The following is a 19,863-nucleotide window of genomic DNA, read 5'->3' as shown; positions in this document are numbered from 1 at the left end:
TTCCTGCAGCCATCGAAGGTATCCAGAGCAAATGTTAAACAAGACTTACAGTCAGCAATGAGGGACCGGAAGTAAAACATACACATCTCAGCTTAGACCTCATGGCACAAGAAATAATGTGACATCCACAGAAAAACAAGCTAGAGTAGAATATTCAGTATTCCCTCTTTGTTAAAAGTTACAAGAGCTTCTTAGTAAGGTTGATCTGGAAACTGGTAAGCGAATTCATTGCCTATCCTTCATAGTTCTTTCTATAAAATACTGGTCTATCAAGACATTTGAACTCAATGAGCTATAAACATAAAATGTTTTTGTCTCTTGTCATTGGTCAGCTGTGCTACTGTGTTTCATTGATTCTAAGATACACATTTTATGAAATATATTTTAACATCACTGAAATCAGGATGCGTCTTGCAATTAACGGTGCCTTTGAGTTAATGAAACAAAGAATACTGAATTTCCCTTTTGCATCTCTTAACAATATATAGAGTTGTTCCTACAGCTTCTTAGTCACTTTAATGTAAAAGAAATAAAGTTCATTTCATCACAGTTAAATACTTCAATCTCATATCCAATTTAACTCTCTGTGTCCTCTCTTCCTTCCAGCACCCGGCAGGCCTTTTTTTTTTTGCATGTTATACAAAGGCAGGGGGCAGATTTAAGAAGTAACACAGATTCTTTGCTCAATACTTAAAATCTCAAAAGGAAAAAGGGCAGAGCAGAAGAATGAATTTTGAAATCACATCATAAATATGTAAAAGTAGTCCTTCCTTTGTGTTCCTGTAATATTTTGTTCATTAATTAGATCATGTATCAAATTTCATCATTGCTAGTATTAACTGAGTCATTTCTTTAACTAGTAAATATTTCTACCACCATCATCCTTTGCCTGTACTACAGCACAAGCTTCCTTACCATTCTCCCGGTTCTTACCCTTGCCAACCCCAATGTGTTGGCAACACTAAATCCTCATGTGTAAGTCTTATCATTTATTCATTCATTCATTTAACAAATTTCAGGTATGCCAGCCACTGTACTAAGTACTGCTTAGACCACATGATCTAACATCAAGAAGACAGGTTTATATTCTAGTGGGGGAGGCAGATACAAATAAACAAAGACATTTCTAGATTTTTTTTACTTGTTTTTAATAAGTGCTATAAAGAAATCAAACAAGGTTGTGAATTACAAAATAATAGAGAAAGGCCTCCTTTAAATGGGATGTGTCACCGAGGAAGTGATATTTAATCTGCTACCTAAAGGAAGTTATGTAAAGAGTGGATGGTGGGGGTAGAGTAAGAAGAACATCGTGGACAGAATGAAGGGCAAAGGCCCTAAACTGGGAAAGAGCTTGGCATTTCAAGAAACAAAAAAGACCAACATGGCCAGAGCATAGCGTGAGCAAGGTGGAAAGTGGTGATAATGAGTTGGAGAAATGAATACAGAGGTTGGATTTTATTTAAAGTTTGATAGCTCTGTGGAGGAAATACTGATGGGAGATAAGATGGAGGCTTGGAGACCGGTTAGAAGGCTGTTGCAGCAGTGATGGTGGCTTGTTCCAAAGTGATGTAATTGGGCATGGAGCACAGTTAAGATAAATGGTGGAGATAGAATGAGTGAGACCTGTTAATGGATTGGAAGTAGGTGTGAGGACAAAGGAAAAATAAAAATAAAACTTAGGGTTATGACATAAATTATTGGGAATATGTTGGTAAATTTACGGACATGGAGAAGGTTGGGAGTTGTGGGTAGTTTTAGAGAAGGAATAGGTCAAGACTTTAAGTTCTCTTTAAGTTGACTGTGACGTGTTTAGAACACAGTAGTAAATGCCAGTCCAGAGACCTAAAATATAGACCTGACTGGACATATAAATTTGTAAGTCATCAGTATGAATGAGTTTACCCAGAAAGAGAGAGATGAGCCCAAGACTAAGCTTTTATGGTATCACATTACTCGGAGGTCAGGTAGAGGAAGAGGATCCAACGTGTATCCTTTCCTGCTGAGGAATCACCAGTGAGAGTCAAGGAAAATAACTACATTAGTGTGTTTTGGAAGCTGAAAAAGTATAATGATTCGAAAAGGAGAGCTGACTATATTTAATGTTGCTGAGAAGTCACTGAGAAGTCACGTAAGATGAAGGCAGAGAAATAATTGATGTTATAAGATTTGGAAACATGGAGATCATTGTAAGAATATTTGAGAACAATGCTAACAGATAGAAAAGGACAAATGTTGAATGATCTCATTTATATGAAATATCAAGAAGACACCAATGCGCAGAGATAGAAAGTAGATTAGTAGTTACCATGGGCTGGGGTTAGGGGAGGAGGCTACGGTAGAATGGGAAGGTATTGAATAATTAGTATTGAGTTTCTGTTTGGGGAGCCCTGGTGGAGCAGTGGTTAAGAGCTCGTCTGCTCACCAAAAAGTTGGCAGTTCAAATCCACTAGCCGCTCCTTGGAAACCCTAGGGAGCAGTTCTACTCTATCCTATAGGGTCCCTATGAGTCGGAATAGGGTCCCTGTGAGTCGGAATCAGCTCAACGGCAATGAGTTTGGTCTTTGGTTTTTGGTTTCTGTTTGGGGTGATGAAAAGTTGTGGAAACAAATAGTGGTGATGGTTGAACAACATTGTTAGTATGATTAATGCCACTGGATTGTACATTTGAAAATGGTTAAAATGGCAATTTTATGTTGTATCTACTTTACCATAATTTTAAAAAAAAAACAACAATGCTTAAAATAATTCAATAGTTTCCTATTGCTCATAGAATAAAGATAAATCTCTTAGAACCAGCAATGCCTGGTAGAGTTTTGCTGTCTTTTTCCTCTGAAGCCTCATCTATTTGCAACCTCTGCTTCTCTGTATGCCAGCCACACATGATTTGTTCTTTCCTTAAACACACTCTCTTCCTTTAAATATATTGTTCTTTCTGCCTGGAACATTCTTTCCTTCTCCCAGTGTCCATTTAACTTCTATTGTTGTTTCAGATCTAACTTCATTGTTTTTTTGTTCCAGGGAAATCTACTGACCTTATAATTACGCTAAAAACCATTATTATTTGCTTTAAGGATACCATCGAGTACTTCCTGTGTGCTTGAACTTGTCACAGTGAATAGTTAATTAATTATTATCTCTTCTGCTAAAGTATAGATCCCACGAGGGCAGGGAGCATGTCTGTGTTTTACTCACCATTTGTCCTGTGTCAGGTAAAGTGACACTCATATTCGGAGCTCACTGTTTGTTGAATGAATGAGTGAATGAATGAATGAATAACATCTACTTCTGCAGTTAACCTCATATAATCTCTTTCTATCTTTATTATAACCTTTATTATCTATCACTAAAAAAAAACCTGGGTAAGTGACTTGATTAATCCAAGTAAAATCTTATTTAAAATAAAATATTACAGCTTTTAACAAATCTATTGTAAATCAATTAACTATGAAAGTTTTGAAAATTTGTTGATCAAAATTTGAGATTGTTTTGGATGCACTGTGTTTTAACCACTCTAGAAGCACCACTATATGTATAACATACAAATTTTGGTGTTACTTCCTGGCCCTCTCCTAGCCTCAATCGTTCTTAACAAAAATACCCATTTATCAGCAGCTTGCTTACCCCCAGTCAAAATCATTGAGAGTGGATCAAATCAGTATGTCACAAACACTCTTTCTATCTTCTGTCAGGGTTTTCCACTGCTGTTGCCTGAGGGACTGGATGCTAGCCCTCATGTGAGTAAGTAGAAGAGATGGTCCCCCAGATGCCCTGTGGAGAGACCAGGTGCTATCACCTCCTTGTGGACCTCTAATCCAGAGCTGTCCACTTGTCATAGGACAGCTGTGCTTTGTCCCCAGCGAGCTACTAGGACCTTCTTTGCTTCCCTCCTTCCAGTCTGTATCTCAGGGATAATCAAACCCCTGGATCCATATTGTCTCCATTCTGAGATGCTGGAATGGCCTGCTCTGCCTAACAGTTAATCTGCTTTGTGTTCCTTGGGTAGGTTCTCCCTGACAACCTGCCTGAAGTGAAATTGAATCTGCTAAAATCTTACTATTTTTTCAAAACCACTATCTACAAAACTCTTCTTTAATGTCTCTTTAAGAGTGCGAAACCCACACTTCTAGCTTTTTATAGAGTATATTTTATATACTTTATTCCATTTTAAAAGATTATACAGTATGCCCTTTCCTCCTGGCCTCTAGTTTTGTCAAATATTCTGCCAAAATAACAAGCTAACAAAACACAAGTATTTGTTTAAAAACATTCCAAGAACATGCTCCAATTGTTTTTCATCACAAATGCATTTTAATCATAGAGAAGAAGCTGAGTACTCAAATTCTGTGAGCTCTGACACTATTTTTCATTAGACCTGCCTACATGAATATTGAAGAAGAATTGATGCATTTGAATTATGGTGCTGGCAAAGAATATTGAATATACGTGGATTGCCAGAAGAACAAACAAATCTGTCTTGGAAGAAGTACAGCCAGAGTGTTCCTCAGAAGCATGGATGGTGAGACTTTGTCTCATTTACTTTGGACATGTTAGCAGGAGAGACCAGTCTCTGGAGAAGGACATCATGCTTGGTAAAGTAGAGGATCAGCTAAAAAGAGGAAGACCCTCAAACATATGAATTGACACAGTGTCTGCAACAATGGGCTCAAGCATAATGATTATTGTGAGGATGGCACAGGACTGGGCAGTGTTTCGTTCTGTTGTACATTGGGTCACTATAAGTCGGAACTGACTCAACAGCACCTACCACCACCACCAACAACATGAAGATACTAATAAGATACTTATTTTCATGGCTATTTTCTTTAAAAACACATTTGCAAAAGTGAAAAACATTATTTTATGGAATCAATATTTTATGTTCTAGAGATTAAAATTTTATAAAATAAAAATTTATTAAAAAGACATGGTAAACATGGTCTCAGGGAACATCTACTTCAATTGGCATAACATAGTTCATAAAGAAATGTTTTACATTCTACTTTGGTGAGTAGCATCTGCGGTCTTAAAAGCTTGTGAGCAGCCATCTTAGATATTCCACTAGTCTCACCCCATCTGGAGCAAGGGAGAGAGAAGAAAACCAAAGACACAAGGGCAAGATTAGTCCAAAGGACTAATGGACCACAACTACCACAGCATCCACCAGAATGAACCCAACACAACTAGATGGTGCTTGGCTACCACCACTGGCTGACTGCTCTGACAGGGGTCACTATAGAGGGTCCTGGACAGAGCTGGAGAAAAATTTAGAACACAATTCTAACTCACACACACACACAAAACCAGATTTACTTATCTGAGAGGAACTAGAGAAACCCCAAGAGTATGGCCCCCAGACACCCTTATAGATGAGTAATGAAGTCACTCCTGAGTTCACCCTTCAGCCAAAGATTAGACAGGGCCATAAAACAAAACGAGACCAGCCCAGGGGCAAAGACGAGAAGGCAGGAAGGGACAGGAAAGCTGGTAATGGGTAACCCAATGTCAAGAAGGGGAGAATGTTGACATGTCGTAGGGTAGCAACCAATGTCACAAAACAATACATGTATTAATTATTTAATAAAAAATTAATTTCCTCTGTAAACCTTCATCTAAAGTACAATAAAAAAATTAAAAAAGAAAAAAAAAAGACATGACATGAAACAGTGGAGGAAAGGATAAGAAAAAGGAAAGAAGAAAATAAAGTAAGGGAAGTAAAATGAAACCAGAATACTTGAGTTCAAACCATACCATACATACCGCCTAGTGTGAGACCTTGAAAAAAATCACCTAACTGCTCTGAGTTTCATAGATAAAATGGGGATAATCACATTAATTATCTCAAGGATTGTGGTACTAAATTAGATAGCGCATATGAAGTGCTAAGCATAGTTCCTGCCCACGGTAAAAGCTTCAAAATAAGCTATGATAATTATAATAATCAGAATTACAGCAATAACCTTTATATAAGGTTATTATCCAGATTTTAGGCTGTGAGATTATTTCCCTTTTCACAAAGGGTGTGTGTGCAAACTTGGCTGTATGATTTCTAGCAGCCAATATAAAAACAAAATGCATAAGTTTATAAAGATCAAAAGATTTATTTACTTAAAAACAAGAACCCTGCAATAGTGTTTCCTAACTGGGGATTGCAGAGTTACTGCAAGGGATCTATATATAAGTCCAGCAAGCATTCTCTATAGTTCAAATTAATATTGCATTGTACGTGTGTACGATGTTTTTTTTTTAATTATACTTTAGGTGAACGTTTACAGAACAAATTAGTGTCTCATTAAACAATTAACACACGTATTGTTTTGTGACATTGGTTGCCAGCCCCGCCATGTGTCAACACTTCTTGACCTCGGGTTCCCCATTTCCATTCATCCAGCTTTCCTGTCTTCTACTGCCTTCTTGTCCTTGTCTCTGGGCTGGTGTGCCCATTTAGTGTCATATACATGGTTGAACTACGTGTGTGTTATTGTTGGTTTTATGGGCCTGTCTAATCTTCGTCTGAAGAGTGAACCTCAGGAGTGACTTCAGTACTGTGTTAAAAGGGAGTCCAAGGGCCACACTCTTGGGGTTTCTCCAGTCTCTGTCAGACCAGTAAGTCTGGTCTTTTTTTGTGAGTTAGAATTTTGTTCTACATTTTTCTCCAGCTCTGTCTGGGACCCTGTATTGTGATCCCTGTCAGAGTAGTCGGTAGTGGTAGCCGGGCACCATCTAGTTGTGCTGGACTCAGTCTGGTAAAGTTGTGGTAGTTGTGGTCCTTTATGCAATGTTATTTTTAAAAGCACACAGAGACTGTCGTAATGATACCAATTCATGTAATTGCATTGCTGGTTGCATAATAGCTTTTTGCCAGTAAGCATTTTCCTTAATTGGTGGACTTGCTAAGAACATCATCTGAATCATGAAGAGTATTGTATATTAATTTGTTGTCTTATTTATCAAAATACTTGGGAAACTATTGCCCCCACTACAAAAGAAAAAAAAAAAAGCTTAACATTTATAAAAGACAGCTCTTCCTTCCCCTCATCAATAGCACTAAGAATATCCCAAGTCACAGAAGCATTAATTTTTGAAGCAGGATTTGCCGTAGCAGAAGTGACATTCTGATTCTGTTCCTAGCCCCACCAAGGACATCTGTGAAAGATTTGGGGCAAACCTGTTAAGCTCTCTGAGAGTGCTTTTGCATAGGAAATGGATTTGACTTCTATAACTGTCATATTGCCACGTTTTGAAGGCTGTAATGGTAAATGGTACTGGTTGCCAAAAATAACCAGATAGGTAGTGGTTCGTTCACTCATTTTGGTCTTTTTACTAAATCACATAGAGTATTGTCTGCTAATTCAGTTATTTTATCATCTTGCCAACCCCATTTAGTTATACCGATGATGTATCTGTTTTATCATCTGTTAGGTAAAAATATTATTTATTACTTTGGGGGGGATCTGATTTAAAAAAGAAAGTTGCAATGAATATTGTAAAGCAGTATTATTTGGATAGTTTGGAAAACATCTTCCTTGAGGGGAAAATCTTTTAAAAAGCCTACTAATTTAGTCTAATTACTTGAATTAAGGAAGTAAGAGGCCATTGCACTGCCTTTGAACAACTCTCTTGACTTCCTGCAAAGAGGACCCTTTACAGTATTTTTGGAGAAGTTGGTAAAACTGAATCTGACATCACCACCTCATACATGTAGCTAGCAAGTGGTTTGTTCTTACGCTAACAGAGGAGGAAATTGCTCCCTGTCTGATAAGACAACAGTCAGGAGTATGCATTTAGTTCTTTTATTTTTGATTCAGTTTTACAGGGAGAAACTTTTACAGAGATAACCATTATTTTGCTTTCCAGAAGGACGCATGCTGTTTCATACGGCTGATTTCCAGATATGACCATGTATTTGTGGCTTAAACTTTTGGCATTTGGTTTTGTCTTTCTGGACATGGGAGTGCTTGTTACAGGTAAGTCGAAGGATATTAAGATTCCTTAATTATTATTATTACTTTACCTTTTGGGGGAACGTTGGTTGGAAATAGGGAAAATTTAAAAAAAAAAAAAGTAAGTGTTGATGACTCAAAGAGAGGAAGACTGCCGTAAAATGGTTAAGGCTGCCATAGATCAGCGAGATTTGGCTTGTTATGTGACAAAACACCTTGTTTCTGTTTTTAAAAAGCATGAATATTGGAGAAAAATTACAATTTAAAAGTAAAACTTTTTCTCTATATATCTTTGTTTACAAACGGGTCAAGGGTATTGCAAAAGCAACATTAGTTACTTAAGCCTCAGTGTAACACGAACATAAGTTTATGCAACTCCAAGGAATTTTTTAATGACGAAGTAGGTGTGTTTTTATCTTTTCAACCAAAAATGCATAAGTCATAAAAAAATTTAAAGTTATAAAATGGCTTTGCTTGCATGTGAGCAACTCCCTCTCTTCGGACCAGGAGTTTGCTTCCTCAAAATTTGGTTGCTAGTTAAAATATTTTATTGAATACTTAATTATATGATTGTTAAAAATAATATACTTGGGGTCATAATGAAATACTAAGTTTCTGCAAAGTCTTTTCACAGAACATATTTTAAATCAAGTTTGTATTTCCTTGTTAAAAGTTTTAATAAATTTTTGCTTTGGTAATTCTGTGGGGCCACCGCCCTTCCTGGGTGATGGGTAAGTGTTAGAGCTTTGAGGAGATAGAAATATTTAAACTTAAAGAATCACGCAAACGTCGTGCTCTACAAGAGAATGTACCGAATTGGGCCTAGAGTACCTATTTAAGTTTGAGATCTTTGTACACTTAGGGTCTATTTGATGGACATTTCTTGAACAATTTTTTTTTATTGGATCGTGAGTACATTTGATTATTAAGTGGAACTAATAAATTGATATTTAATATTCCTCCTTATGATGTATCTAAAAACCTTTGTTTTTAATTGAAAGAATATTGAAAATGGTATTCTTTTAGAAATTCCAAACCAGTCACCAGAAGAAAAAAAAAGAAATAGAAAAGAAGGATTTTTTAAAAATTTTGCTTATGGGTATTAACTTTGAAATCATTTTTTATACTTCCCACTGTTCTCCATTTCTCTGAAACACTCGCATCAGCCTCCTCTTGAGCATGTTACATCGCTGGTGATATTTTAGGTAGCCGAGGAGAGTGGAAAGAAAAGGAGTCTGAGATAAATTTTTTGCCCCTGTAAAAAGGAATTTAAAAAAAAAAAAAAACTACATAGAAACAGCCTTTTGTCTTAGTACAGAAAATATCAAATTGCCATCTTAAAAAGTCGCTTATCCTAATCAAAATCAAATTATAAAGAATAATAATTTAAATGAGGTTATATATGTGTATTATCATAAATCAGGGCTTATTTCCATGAAAAATTCCCACTCGGGAACTGTTGCAAAGCATTTCTACATGAGCATAAAGAAATGCAGAAATATTTTGTAGGCCACACAGCAAATCGCCATAAAAAATTTCAACTCAGTATACTGAAGGTACTTTTATCATGAGAAGCATCTTTTAATTCATAATCAAAATACAAATCTAATAGACTCTAGAAGGCTTTAAATCAGCTTTCCTGAATAATTTATACAATAGAGAAATGGATACATGTATGTAGATTTCTTTTGAAAGATTAAATTTATCGTCGATTACTCTCATAAATAGGGAAAGCAAATTTTCTAAAAGGTGTTGAAGTCTTCCTGAAATATACACCTTTTTCTGGAGAATGCATACAGACATATGTACTTGAGTCTGCAATTGCAGTTCATCATAGTTTTAAATTCTAAGAGACATGTTATGGTTCAATGGGTAATTTGCGTGGTTATTGATGATTTAAACTATGTATTTTTCCTTATTAGCAACACAAGTTGGATTATATGTTTTATTCTAACATGTTAAAATTGAGTTTAGTATCTACAGGATATGTTAAATTTTGCACAGCAAAATTTATACTGTATAATCTAAAGGCTAAAGAAATAGAGCCTAAAGCAGTGAGAGAAATATGTGCACGATTCAGATGTTTTATTTAATACAAGTATGTAGAAGACCAAAGTTCAGCTTTGCCAGGGCAGCAAAAATACATGGTTCAGTTTTATACAAAATTTCACAATCTTCTTACTCTCTGCCTCTTTGCCTTGACAACTGGAAACCAAGGCTTTGTTGAAAATTTCTAAATAAGTCTAGGGGACAACGGTGGCTTGAAAAATTCAGTTATGAAGGCGTGTTCTCCGGTTCTCACAAAGATGTAATGTCAGGTAAATCTATCACTCCAACATCGCGGTTAAGATTCATTTCCTGGAAATAAGTCTTCATTTTTTCCAGCTACCTTAAAAAAAGAGCAGCTCATGCTACAAACGTGTACTCTGCCTTGCACATCACAAGCATTCAATAGAAATTACTGATTTAATTTGTTAAGCATTTCAATTAATTTCTAAATACTCTACAATTTGGAGATTTTACGGGGGTAGGTTTGATTATTTGTTGATTTTTTGGGGGAAATCTTTTCCTAATAAAAACCTGCGTATGACTTTTATCATTGTTAGAATTTGAAATGCATTTTGTTGGAAGACAGGAAAGGTGGGGGTGGGGACTCGTTTGTCCTCTTCCTCTTTTGTTCTAAGTAACTATGCATAGGAGCAGAGTGGTTAGCTTAGTTAGGTCTTGTCTCTGTTTGGGCTATTTGATATCCCTTCACCAGTGACAATTAACTAGTATAGGAATATATATATTTTTACACTGGAGATCAAATATATACATATATACTCATTCTCCCAAAAAGCTCTGGTTGTGCAAACGGTGAAGCATTCAGCTGCTAACCAAAAGGTTGACAGTTCAAACCCACCAAGCGACTCTTCAGGAGAAAGACCTGGTGATCTGCTTCCATAAAGATTACAGCCAAGAACCCCCTATGTGGCAGTTCTACTCTGTCATATGGGGTTGGTATGAGTCAGAATAGACTGGTGGCATCCAACAAAAAAACAACCTACTGCTTCTCCAAATTTGTCTACTTTTAAATGTTGGAGCTCTATGGGCTTCAGCCCTTGGCCAGTTTATTCTTGTTCTTTACATTCTGGGTTCCTACTACTATCGACACCTACTATATGTTGATGACCCAGATTCTGTATCTGCAGGCTCATCCCTGGGAGCCCATCTCCTTTCCCAAATCCACACAATTAAATACTCCCAATTACCAGTATCTAAAATGTTTTTCTCCTTCTTTATTTCCATGGCTGTCACTTTAATTCATGCATTTATCATCTTTCGTTTGGACTATTGTAATGGTTTCCTAATCAGTCTGAAATCTCTTCCCTTTCTTTTTATGCTCTGTAGCTTTAGAAGAAATAAAAGAAAAAAAAAATCTCTGATATCTCATTACTGCCTTTGGTATAAATTCTATAGTCCTGGCCAGAGCACTGGGCCCACCAAAGAGGAACCTAGAGCCTGCAGGGAATTTTTTTTTTTTTTTCTTTTATCATTGACTAAAAGAGAACAAGCAGGAGTAGACTCAGCACCGTTTCTCTCTACTTCCTCAAGGCCTTCAGGACTCTGCACGCACCCTGTCTTCTCTCTGATGGCCGATTCCATCACTCTGGCTCAAAATTTCTCTACTGAAATTGAACACTTTTTACCGCCTTTCTTTGGCATTTTTCACATAGTATTTCACTTTACTATTATTATTATTTTATTATTATTATGAGCCTGTCAATGTGTTTACTGTCATTCTAACCTACATGAAAGTAGAAACCATGTCTTATGCCTTTCTTTTGCATCGCTTGTACCTAATTTATGACTAGGCATAGAATAAACGATGAATGTTTTTGATAAAACTTCAGCTTATGGTGTTAGAGGAGAAGGAGGAGAAAAAGGTCAGAGAGAGGATAGAAAGAAGGAGAAATACGAGACCAAAAAGTAGCCAGACCCAAAATGGGAGAAGGGAAGCAATAGGACAATTTTATCCAGATTAGTTACATTTATTTTGGATCTAGATCTTTACAGGCGTCACCCTCTTTTTTTCTATTTCCTTTTTCATCTGCTTATTTCACCTCTTGTTTACAACGATTCGCCTGACTTCTTAAAAATCCTTGACGTGAGAATGTTTTATCTCCATTTTTCTTGACCCACTATTTGCACATCCTTGCTACTGGCATTTGGTGGGTCTGTTTGGTACTTCGGATACAGATGCTCGTAGAAAGAACAGTAAGGAGTGGGGCTAGCACTAGAGGAGTCAGGGCCAGTTCTTTGCAACAGCTGTGGCCACTTAGACTGGTGTTGTGGGGACTGGTCGGCATGGAAATTGGTTGTATTATGAACACATAGGAAGTTTGTACAGAGTCTGGGAATTGTGTCTGACTAGTAACGTGATGGAGCCATGATAATGAATTTCAGTCTGAATAGGTAAAGCGTCTTGATTTGTAATCCAGTTGATCAGTTCCGTTGGTGAAAGCACAGCGTTAATGAGGACAAGGTTTCATCTTCAAACCCTGTGCAAACGAAGTCAGGTTTGCACAGAGTAAGAATTTGTCAGCACCACAGACCTTGTCTTTTTTCCAGTCATCTTATAAGTTTATGAGAGTATCTACACGGGAGAAAATAGGAATGGAAATTTAACTCAGTCTCAGTTTAAATTTAATTTCAGTTTAGTCTAAATCACTTTTTCAGTACTAGATACCCAACCCCATTTTAAAAAAATAAAAAACCAAACCCATTGCTGTAGAGTCCATTCCTACTCATAGTCGTCCTATACCAGTTGCTTATTACCAGAGGTTTAGTAGTATGACTTTTACATACTCAAAGTTAACACTCTGTAGGAAACTATATAGGGGGAAAAATAAAATATTACAGCCATTCATTTTGCAGTATTATGCAATATCCTTTTCTATGTAATACACAAGTATCTAAAAATAAAAATTAGGGTAAACATTGGATTTTGTTTATATAGCCCTAATCAATATTTAGATTAGAAAATACATAATTTTTGTCTAAAATCTTTACTTTTAGTCGATATTCCTGTTTATATGTCCATCTGCCACTTCCATCTAGGGAGTGGCTATTTGTAAGCAGAGTACTATATATTCAGGAATCACAATGAAAACAGAAAAAATAAACAAAACCAACAAAAACTTTCCTGCTCTTTTAGGCAGGACAAACGTAATGTCCACATTAGTCAGATAAACAAGCATCCTCCATGCCAATTCATAGGACCTTCAACTGATTCATTTCTGAAAGATAATCAGTGGACTTTCAAAGTATTTATTAGATTCTTCACTGAAGACCCAAACTCAAACAAACTTTAATACATTTTATCATGCTTAGCTATAAAGTGAGGTCCCCGGGTAGCACAAAAGGCTAAGCACTCAACTATTAACCTAAAAGGTTGGTGGTTCGAACCTACCCAGAGACTCCTCGGAAGAAAGAGCTGGTGGTCTGCTTCAAAAAGGTCACAGCCTTGAAAACTCTGTGGAGCAGTTCTACTCTGTACACATGGGGTCGCCATGAGTCATAATCAGCTTGACAGCAACCAGCAACGACAACAACGATAGTGTTTAAAGTTTAAGCATTTTTTTCCTGCTGAAAATGAGACAATAAATGTCTGAAGTGAAAAGTCGCTTTACTGAAATTTACTTTCTCCTATGTAAATCACATTTGTGATAAAATTATAACTGCAGTTTAATAATATCCAGGTGAAAATGATCACCATTAATGTATTGAAAAAGTTGCTTCCAACCAAAAATATGAGCAACTGGGGGAAAATCATCAACCCTCCGAAAAAGCAATCTGCTAATGCTCAAGTAGAAGGCAGGAGCTGAGGTCAAACCAGCATCCCACTCACGTGTATTAGAAGAACAACCAGTGAAGTCAACTTAATGAACATCACTGATAGTCAAGAAGAAACTCCATCTTGTATAATTAGAAAACATAATTGTCCAGATATTCAAGAAACTAGCTTAAGGAATGACAATGATGCTAATAGATGATATCAAAGGGGCGGTATCATGGCAATGAAGTGTGGCCACTAACTTTTAGGATATCTCCACTCGGGGAAAAAACAACAACAACAATAATGTGTTTATTGATATATGTGTGTATATATATGTGTGTGTGTATATATATATATATATATATGTATGCATATAAAATCTCTAAGAAATGAGACAGAAGCAGTTCCAAGTTGGGAAATACCACTCCATTCTGGTTGAGAAATATATTGGAAATGTTATCCTATGAATTACACAATCTTGCTCCAAGTCATTTTGCATGAGACGTAGTTTCCTCATCAATAGAGTATTGTAAGCACTAAACATGAGAACGTGAAAGTGCTTTGAAACCTATGAGAAACTCTGCAAAGTTTTAAATTTCATGTACACTGCCCCATGACATCACAGCACACAAGCTTCTTACCGTTGAAACGTGATTCCAAAGCACAGCTCCTCCTTTTAGAGACTGTTAGGCAATACAGGGATAGATTACGGTTTTATGGCAGAAAAATATACCCTTATAGCCCTCTGAGTCCTTTTAACTTTGCATCCCCTACTTTAGGGATTTTCAGGCTACTCTGGATACCACCTTCAAAATCCTTTGTAAATCCACCCCTTCTGTAATGACTTGCTAGGAGTTCTAATTAGCAATAGCCTTCTCTTCCTACTATGTCCATACCTAGCAGTACCAGGATAATCTCTGTAAAAGGCAAAACTCAGCTTTGTACCTCGCTCCTTTAATGGCTCCCTATGCGGTAAAGAATATTCAGATCCCGTGGTTTTGATTCCAAGGATGTTTTGACTCAATTATTATGAAAACAAACTTTTAATTAGAATATATCAACATTTATGAATTTTCCTTGGGGATAAATGTAACAGAACAAACTCCATCAAGTCAATTTCATCCCCTGAACATTTTTATTACAGAGTCTAAAGAAATCATGACCAATTTTTTCCACTTTATTTTATTGAACTAATCTTCAATAGCATCAATTTTCTTTTACTTTTTGCAATTATTATTCATGAATCAATTTTTATTCACAACAGATTTTACTGATTATAGCTTACAGCTTTCAAAATTTCCCTTTGTGGCCTTTATTTTTCTGTTATTTCCCTTGTGAAGTAATACAGATCTACATTTTTCAAAAACGTTTTAATTCTTGTATCAAATTGTAACCAGAAAAAACACATCCTGTGTGTAGTTTTAGCCATTGCCAGTTTTAATGTTTTGCATTTCCATGTTACATATATGTGAGTCTTTAGTCAGTAATTTATGTCAAATTTTATATTGGGCAGCATTAGCCATTTTCAAATTTATATTGCATTGATAATTTATATTAGTAACATTTATTTTGAGATTGAAAGCTCTTTCAGCCACATTCCTTTTGAGATTTTGAAACTGAGAGTTTTAATTATATATTTCAGGTAGCCAATGGGAAATTTAAAAACAATTTCAGCACTGCTCAATAGTCTAGAACTGCTATGCTTTAATTTTTTATTCATTTGAATGGCGTTCTTCTGATTAGCTTACACGCTTTGTGCCAATTTCCTATTCATTAGTAGAGCAAAAAGTAAAGAGAAGAATCGTGATAAGTTTAAAATGTTCTCAATGTAAAATGGTGGGTGAGGTCAAAATAAGGGGTCTAATTATCTCACTTTGGTCTCTGTGCATTGAGGAAAAATAAAAGCTACTGGAAAATAAAATTTGCTAGCATGGCACACAATTTAATCCCTTCAGATTGCTCTAGCTTTATCTTCAGACACATAGTATATTCTCTTCTTATAACTTGCATTTCCCTAAACATATCATATTTTCCTATCTCCGAACTTTTGGCCATGCTGTTTTTTCTTCCTTTCACACCTTTTCTCAATTGGGAAAATCACAATTACTTTCAAAATGTAATTCAGAAGCCACTTCCTCTGGGCAGCCCACCTGCATATCACCTGCCCTCCTACCCCTTTTACACCTGGATAGGTGTTCTTCTTGACCATCCTGAGTTCTCTTTATTTGTCTGTGCTTCATGGTAGCAGATGGGCTCATAGAGGCGACCACTGGATCTCTGCTTATAAATCAGTGCCTGCTCAGTAAATGCTTACTGAATAAATTGATGGTCTGTCACTGCAGCCCAAACCTACATTAGAAAGCACTTGATTTAACTCATCAAAACAGTTTCTATTCTGTCCTTTTTCATTCTTGTTATTTAAGTGAATTACTTATGGCAAAATTTTCTACATGATAGAAAATTTGGAAAATTCCGGTAAATAGAAGAAAGAAGAAAACAGCTTAGAGTCCTTGCTATCCATTCTCTTTCTCTCTGTCTCTCGATTAAATACTGTGCATAAAACTATATATCCCCGATTTTTGCTAAGTAAGCTTGATTATTCTAGGCAGTTTGTGAAACATAGAACTGAATAAAGGGGAAAATAAAAATTTCACAGATTTCCAGTACCCAAGACCCAGAAACTTTCTGTGTATTTCATCTCCCCGGGTCAGTCAAATTTATTTATTTATTCATTATTTATTAATTCCTCTGATGAATAAATATTTTACTAGTGCTTACCCTGTACTATGGGCTGGGAATACCATATCCTGTGCCTGTCCTTATGAAGTCTATAATCTTATCAGGGCAGTAGCAGCTTGGAGATACAGTTTTAGCTCTCCCAAAATCCCATAAGCACCCCAAAGCTTCACCTCCAAAGTAATAATATACCTTTTACTGCAGATAATTGCTGTTTTTTCTAAATCTTTTGTTAAGTATAAATTTAAACAGTCACTATTTTTAATCTATAGTATATATATTTTTAATGATTCAAAACATCTTTGAATATGCTTGTTGATAACTTATGTATGACCTAAAGATATATAACAGCTTAGAAAAAATAAGTGAAGCAGATAAACCAGTTAGAGTTTTGGCTATGAGTATAGATGATGATATGAGGAAGAAGATAAAAAAGAAAAGGGTTAGAGAGCTAATGAAAGTAAAAACGGTGTTCTTGCAAGACTACCTCCAGTCCCTGATTCCAACTGGATTTCCTCTGCAAGGCTTCTCAGTTATAGAGGTTCTGGAGCTGCTACTGAATTGTACAGATTATTAGATATTTAATAAAGGAAGGTAGTAAGAAGGACTAGCCAATAGTCTTGATCCTTCTTTGCTTGTTTATTTTGTGATTTATTCCGGGGGAAAAAAAAAAAGATTTATTTGGTGAGAAATGTTAAAAAACATACACATACACACCATACAAGCAAATCCTTGGCTTTTTATAGTGGTCTTTTTAGACTAGAATACAAGCTGCTAGATTTTCTGTTTGCAAGGAATTTGAGAGATTTTTAAACAATAAATAAAGTCAAAATAAGCAATTCAAAACCAGTGCCAAGCGTTTGGAAATACACATTTATTAATGAGTGATTGTATGTAATGCTTGTACAACCCAGCACAAAACACCCTGTGACTTTCAGCAGCTATACCTGCATGCTGGCCTTCACGGCACAGCTAAAAAAATCACTAAATTGGCCACTGGCACACTATTTCTAAAATATTTACTTTAAATATTCCACAATATTCTATTCATATCCAAAAGTAATGATAAACATTTAAATAAGGACCGACTCAGAACTTAATGGTGCAACGTTTTCAAAAGTCTTTCCTCTTATTCTAAGGTAATGTTTCTGCACACATATGACGTAGCAGCCGCGTGCAGTTTTCTTAACAATTTTTGCCCTCCAGAGCCTTTCCTGTAAGATACTAACGAACCACTGATTTCTACTACATTCAATATATTGCACTAACTGCCTGCTGTCACAACCTAAACTTTACAACAATATAACATACAAAATGATATTATCTTCCATTTTTATAGATGAGGAAACTAAACATCACTGCCTCAAGTTGTCTTGTAATTTTCCCAAGGCCACCATCTAGTAAGGAATGAGGGTTTGGGGGTGGGAACCGGATTTCAACCTGTGTTTATTTGATTGTGAAGTTCCTGGGAAGTGTAAACAATTTATGTGCTTCAGCTGCTAACAGTAAGGTTGGAGGTTTGAGTCTACCCAGAGGCACCTCAAAATAAAGGCCTGGCAATCTACTGCCAAAAAATCTGATATCAAAAACCCTGTAGAGCACAGTTCTACTCTGACACACATGAGGTCACCATGAGTTGAAATGGACTCGATGGCAGCTGGTTTGGTTATCTGTTTCTAGGCCTGTTCTTTTTCCACTGGGTTATTCAGCTTCCTTAGTGGTCAGTTTAATCACCTGGTAACCGAGGACATGACTACATGATGGTAGACAGATACACCAGGACTGAAGGGTAGTTGGTAATTTCTCAGAGACCATTTGTGTGAATGTACATTTAAGCCTCATCCATTTGATTTAGCTACTTACATGAACAATTGTGCACTGAGCCACTTTCATTGCTTTAACAAGATCCAATTCAGCTAAGATTATATATCTCTTATCAAAAGCAAAAAGATATCTTTTATTAACTTGTCTTTACTATGAGTGCTGATTAAAACTGATGCGTTACAATTATCTTGAAAAGAAGATTAACAAAGTGTGGAACTGCATCTATCTTTAGGTGAGTGATATGATGGAAAGGATGGATTTTCCCCCATCTAATTTGTTTTTTGATATTACTTGAAGTGAAAGCCATTGAATAATTCACCAAAGTATCTAGATTTTTGTGTTTGAAGTACAAGGGAAGTAACTTGACCTTTGTTAAACACTTTGATCATGGAAAACACACGAGGTTCTCATTTTATTCCAGGAAGTGTAGACACCAGATAGTCTTTTCATAGTCATCCAAGAGGTATATTAAAAGAATTAAGTAGAGCTATTTTATGGTTTACGTCCCAGAGACAATTTGGCTATAATTTCAGGGAAATTAAAGAAAAATGTATTTATTATTTGGTTAATATCATAAAAGTGGACTGCCAATGAAATAACTTAGGCCAAATATTCTGCTTTGACTTTTTAGAGACTTAGATTTCCAAACATCCTTTTGGTTTCTAAAATAAGATCTTAATTTATGTCTGACAAATCCTAAGTATTTCTACTTTTCAGTGACCCATATTTTTATTTTTTTGGAAGTTACTTATTGATATTTTAGGTATGACCAGATACGCAATAGCTAAGAAAAAATAAGTGAAGCAGAAGATATGGGTTTAGAGTTTGACTATGAGTAGAGATGACAATATGATGGAAGTAGATAAACAAAAACAACCAAAAAGGATCAGGTAGCTAATGGAAATAATTTAAATATGCAAGTAATATTCGAAATTTTGAAACCAGACAAGCTCTACTTTTGAAGTACTTCAGAAGTCAGTCTGAAATCTTGCCTTGATTCCACTATGAGGTTGTCAATCATGAAATGTGGAAATGTTTCATAAACCTCCATTGTCTCATAGGTAAACAGGAATAAATAATAAGAGTACTCTGTGACAGAGTGATTGTAAGGATTAAATGAGATAATTTACTCACCAATATAATAATTGTTTATGGAGCACTTACTATGTGCCTATTCACGGGCTTAAAAAAAAAAAAAAAGATTAGGTCTGAAGCTTATATCCTAGCAAGGAGAGTTAACAAAGAAGGAAACAAATAAATAAATGAGAAAATTTCTGATAGCTATAAGTGCTGTGAAGAAAATTGAACAGTTTCATATGATACAGACAGGCCAGACTCAGGGGTAGATGCCACTTTAGATAGAGTGATCAAGGGAGGCCTTTTTGAAGAAGTGTCATTGAGCTATTTACTGGCTGACCTGAATGTGAACAATCAGGTAAAGAAGGATAGGCCCTGTGGCCCTATGTAAAGGCCCTGTGGCCCAATGTAAAGGCCCTGTGGCCCAATGTGAAGGCCCTGTGGCCCTATGTAAAAGGCCCTGTG

At 36.0% G+C, this 19,863-nt stretch overlaps 1 protein-coding gene across 10 annotated transcripts in view; it reads left to right on the top strand.

Annotated features, from left to right (window-relative positions):
- Nucleotides 1–7,621: 7,621 nt before the first annotated feature.
- The window catches only part of PTPRC (protein tyrosine phosphatase receptor type C), a 130,848-nt gene continuing 118,606 nt past the window's right edge, over nt 7,622–19,863 (top strand). For 3 of the 10 annotated variants that reach the window (XM_023730360.1, XM_023730358.1, XM_023730356.1), the window contains exons 1-2: nt 7,623–7,773; nt 7,855–7,964. In XM_023730360.1, coding sequence (XP_023586128.1) covers nt 7,892–7,964 — 73 coding nt within the window. In that variant the 5' untranslated portion in view covers nt 7,623–7,773; nt 7,855–7,891. Of the gene's footprint in view, nt 7,965–19,863 lie in introns of all 10 variants that reach the window. The other 7 variants (XM_023730353.1, XM_023730351.1, XM_023730352.1 and 4 more) reach the window with 4 other exon arrangements.

Source organism: Trichechus manatus, unplaced genomic scaffold (assembly GCF_000243295.1).
Source record: "Trichechus manatus latirostris isolate Lorelei unplaced genomic scaffold, TriManLat1.0 scaffold00035, whole genome shotgun sequence".
NCBI classification, from domain to species: domain Eukaryota; kingdom Metazoa; phylum Chordata; class Mammalia; order Sirenia; family Trichechidae; genus Trichechus; species Trichechus manatus.
Note: the sequence above shows the minus strand (reverse complement) of the source record. Positions and strands in the feature narration are given on the sequence as shown.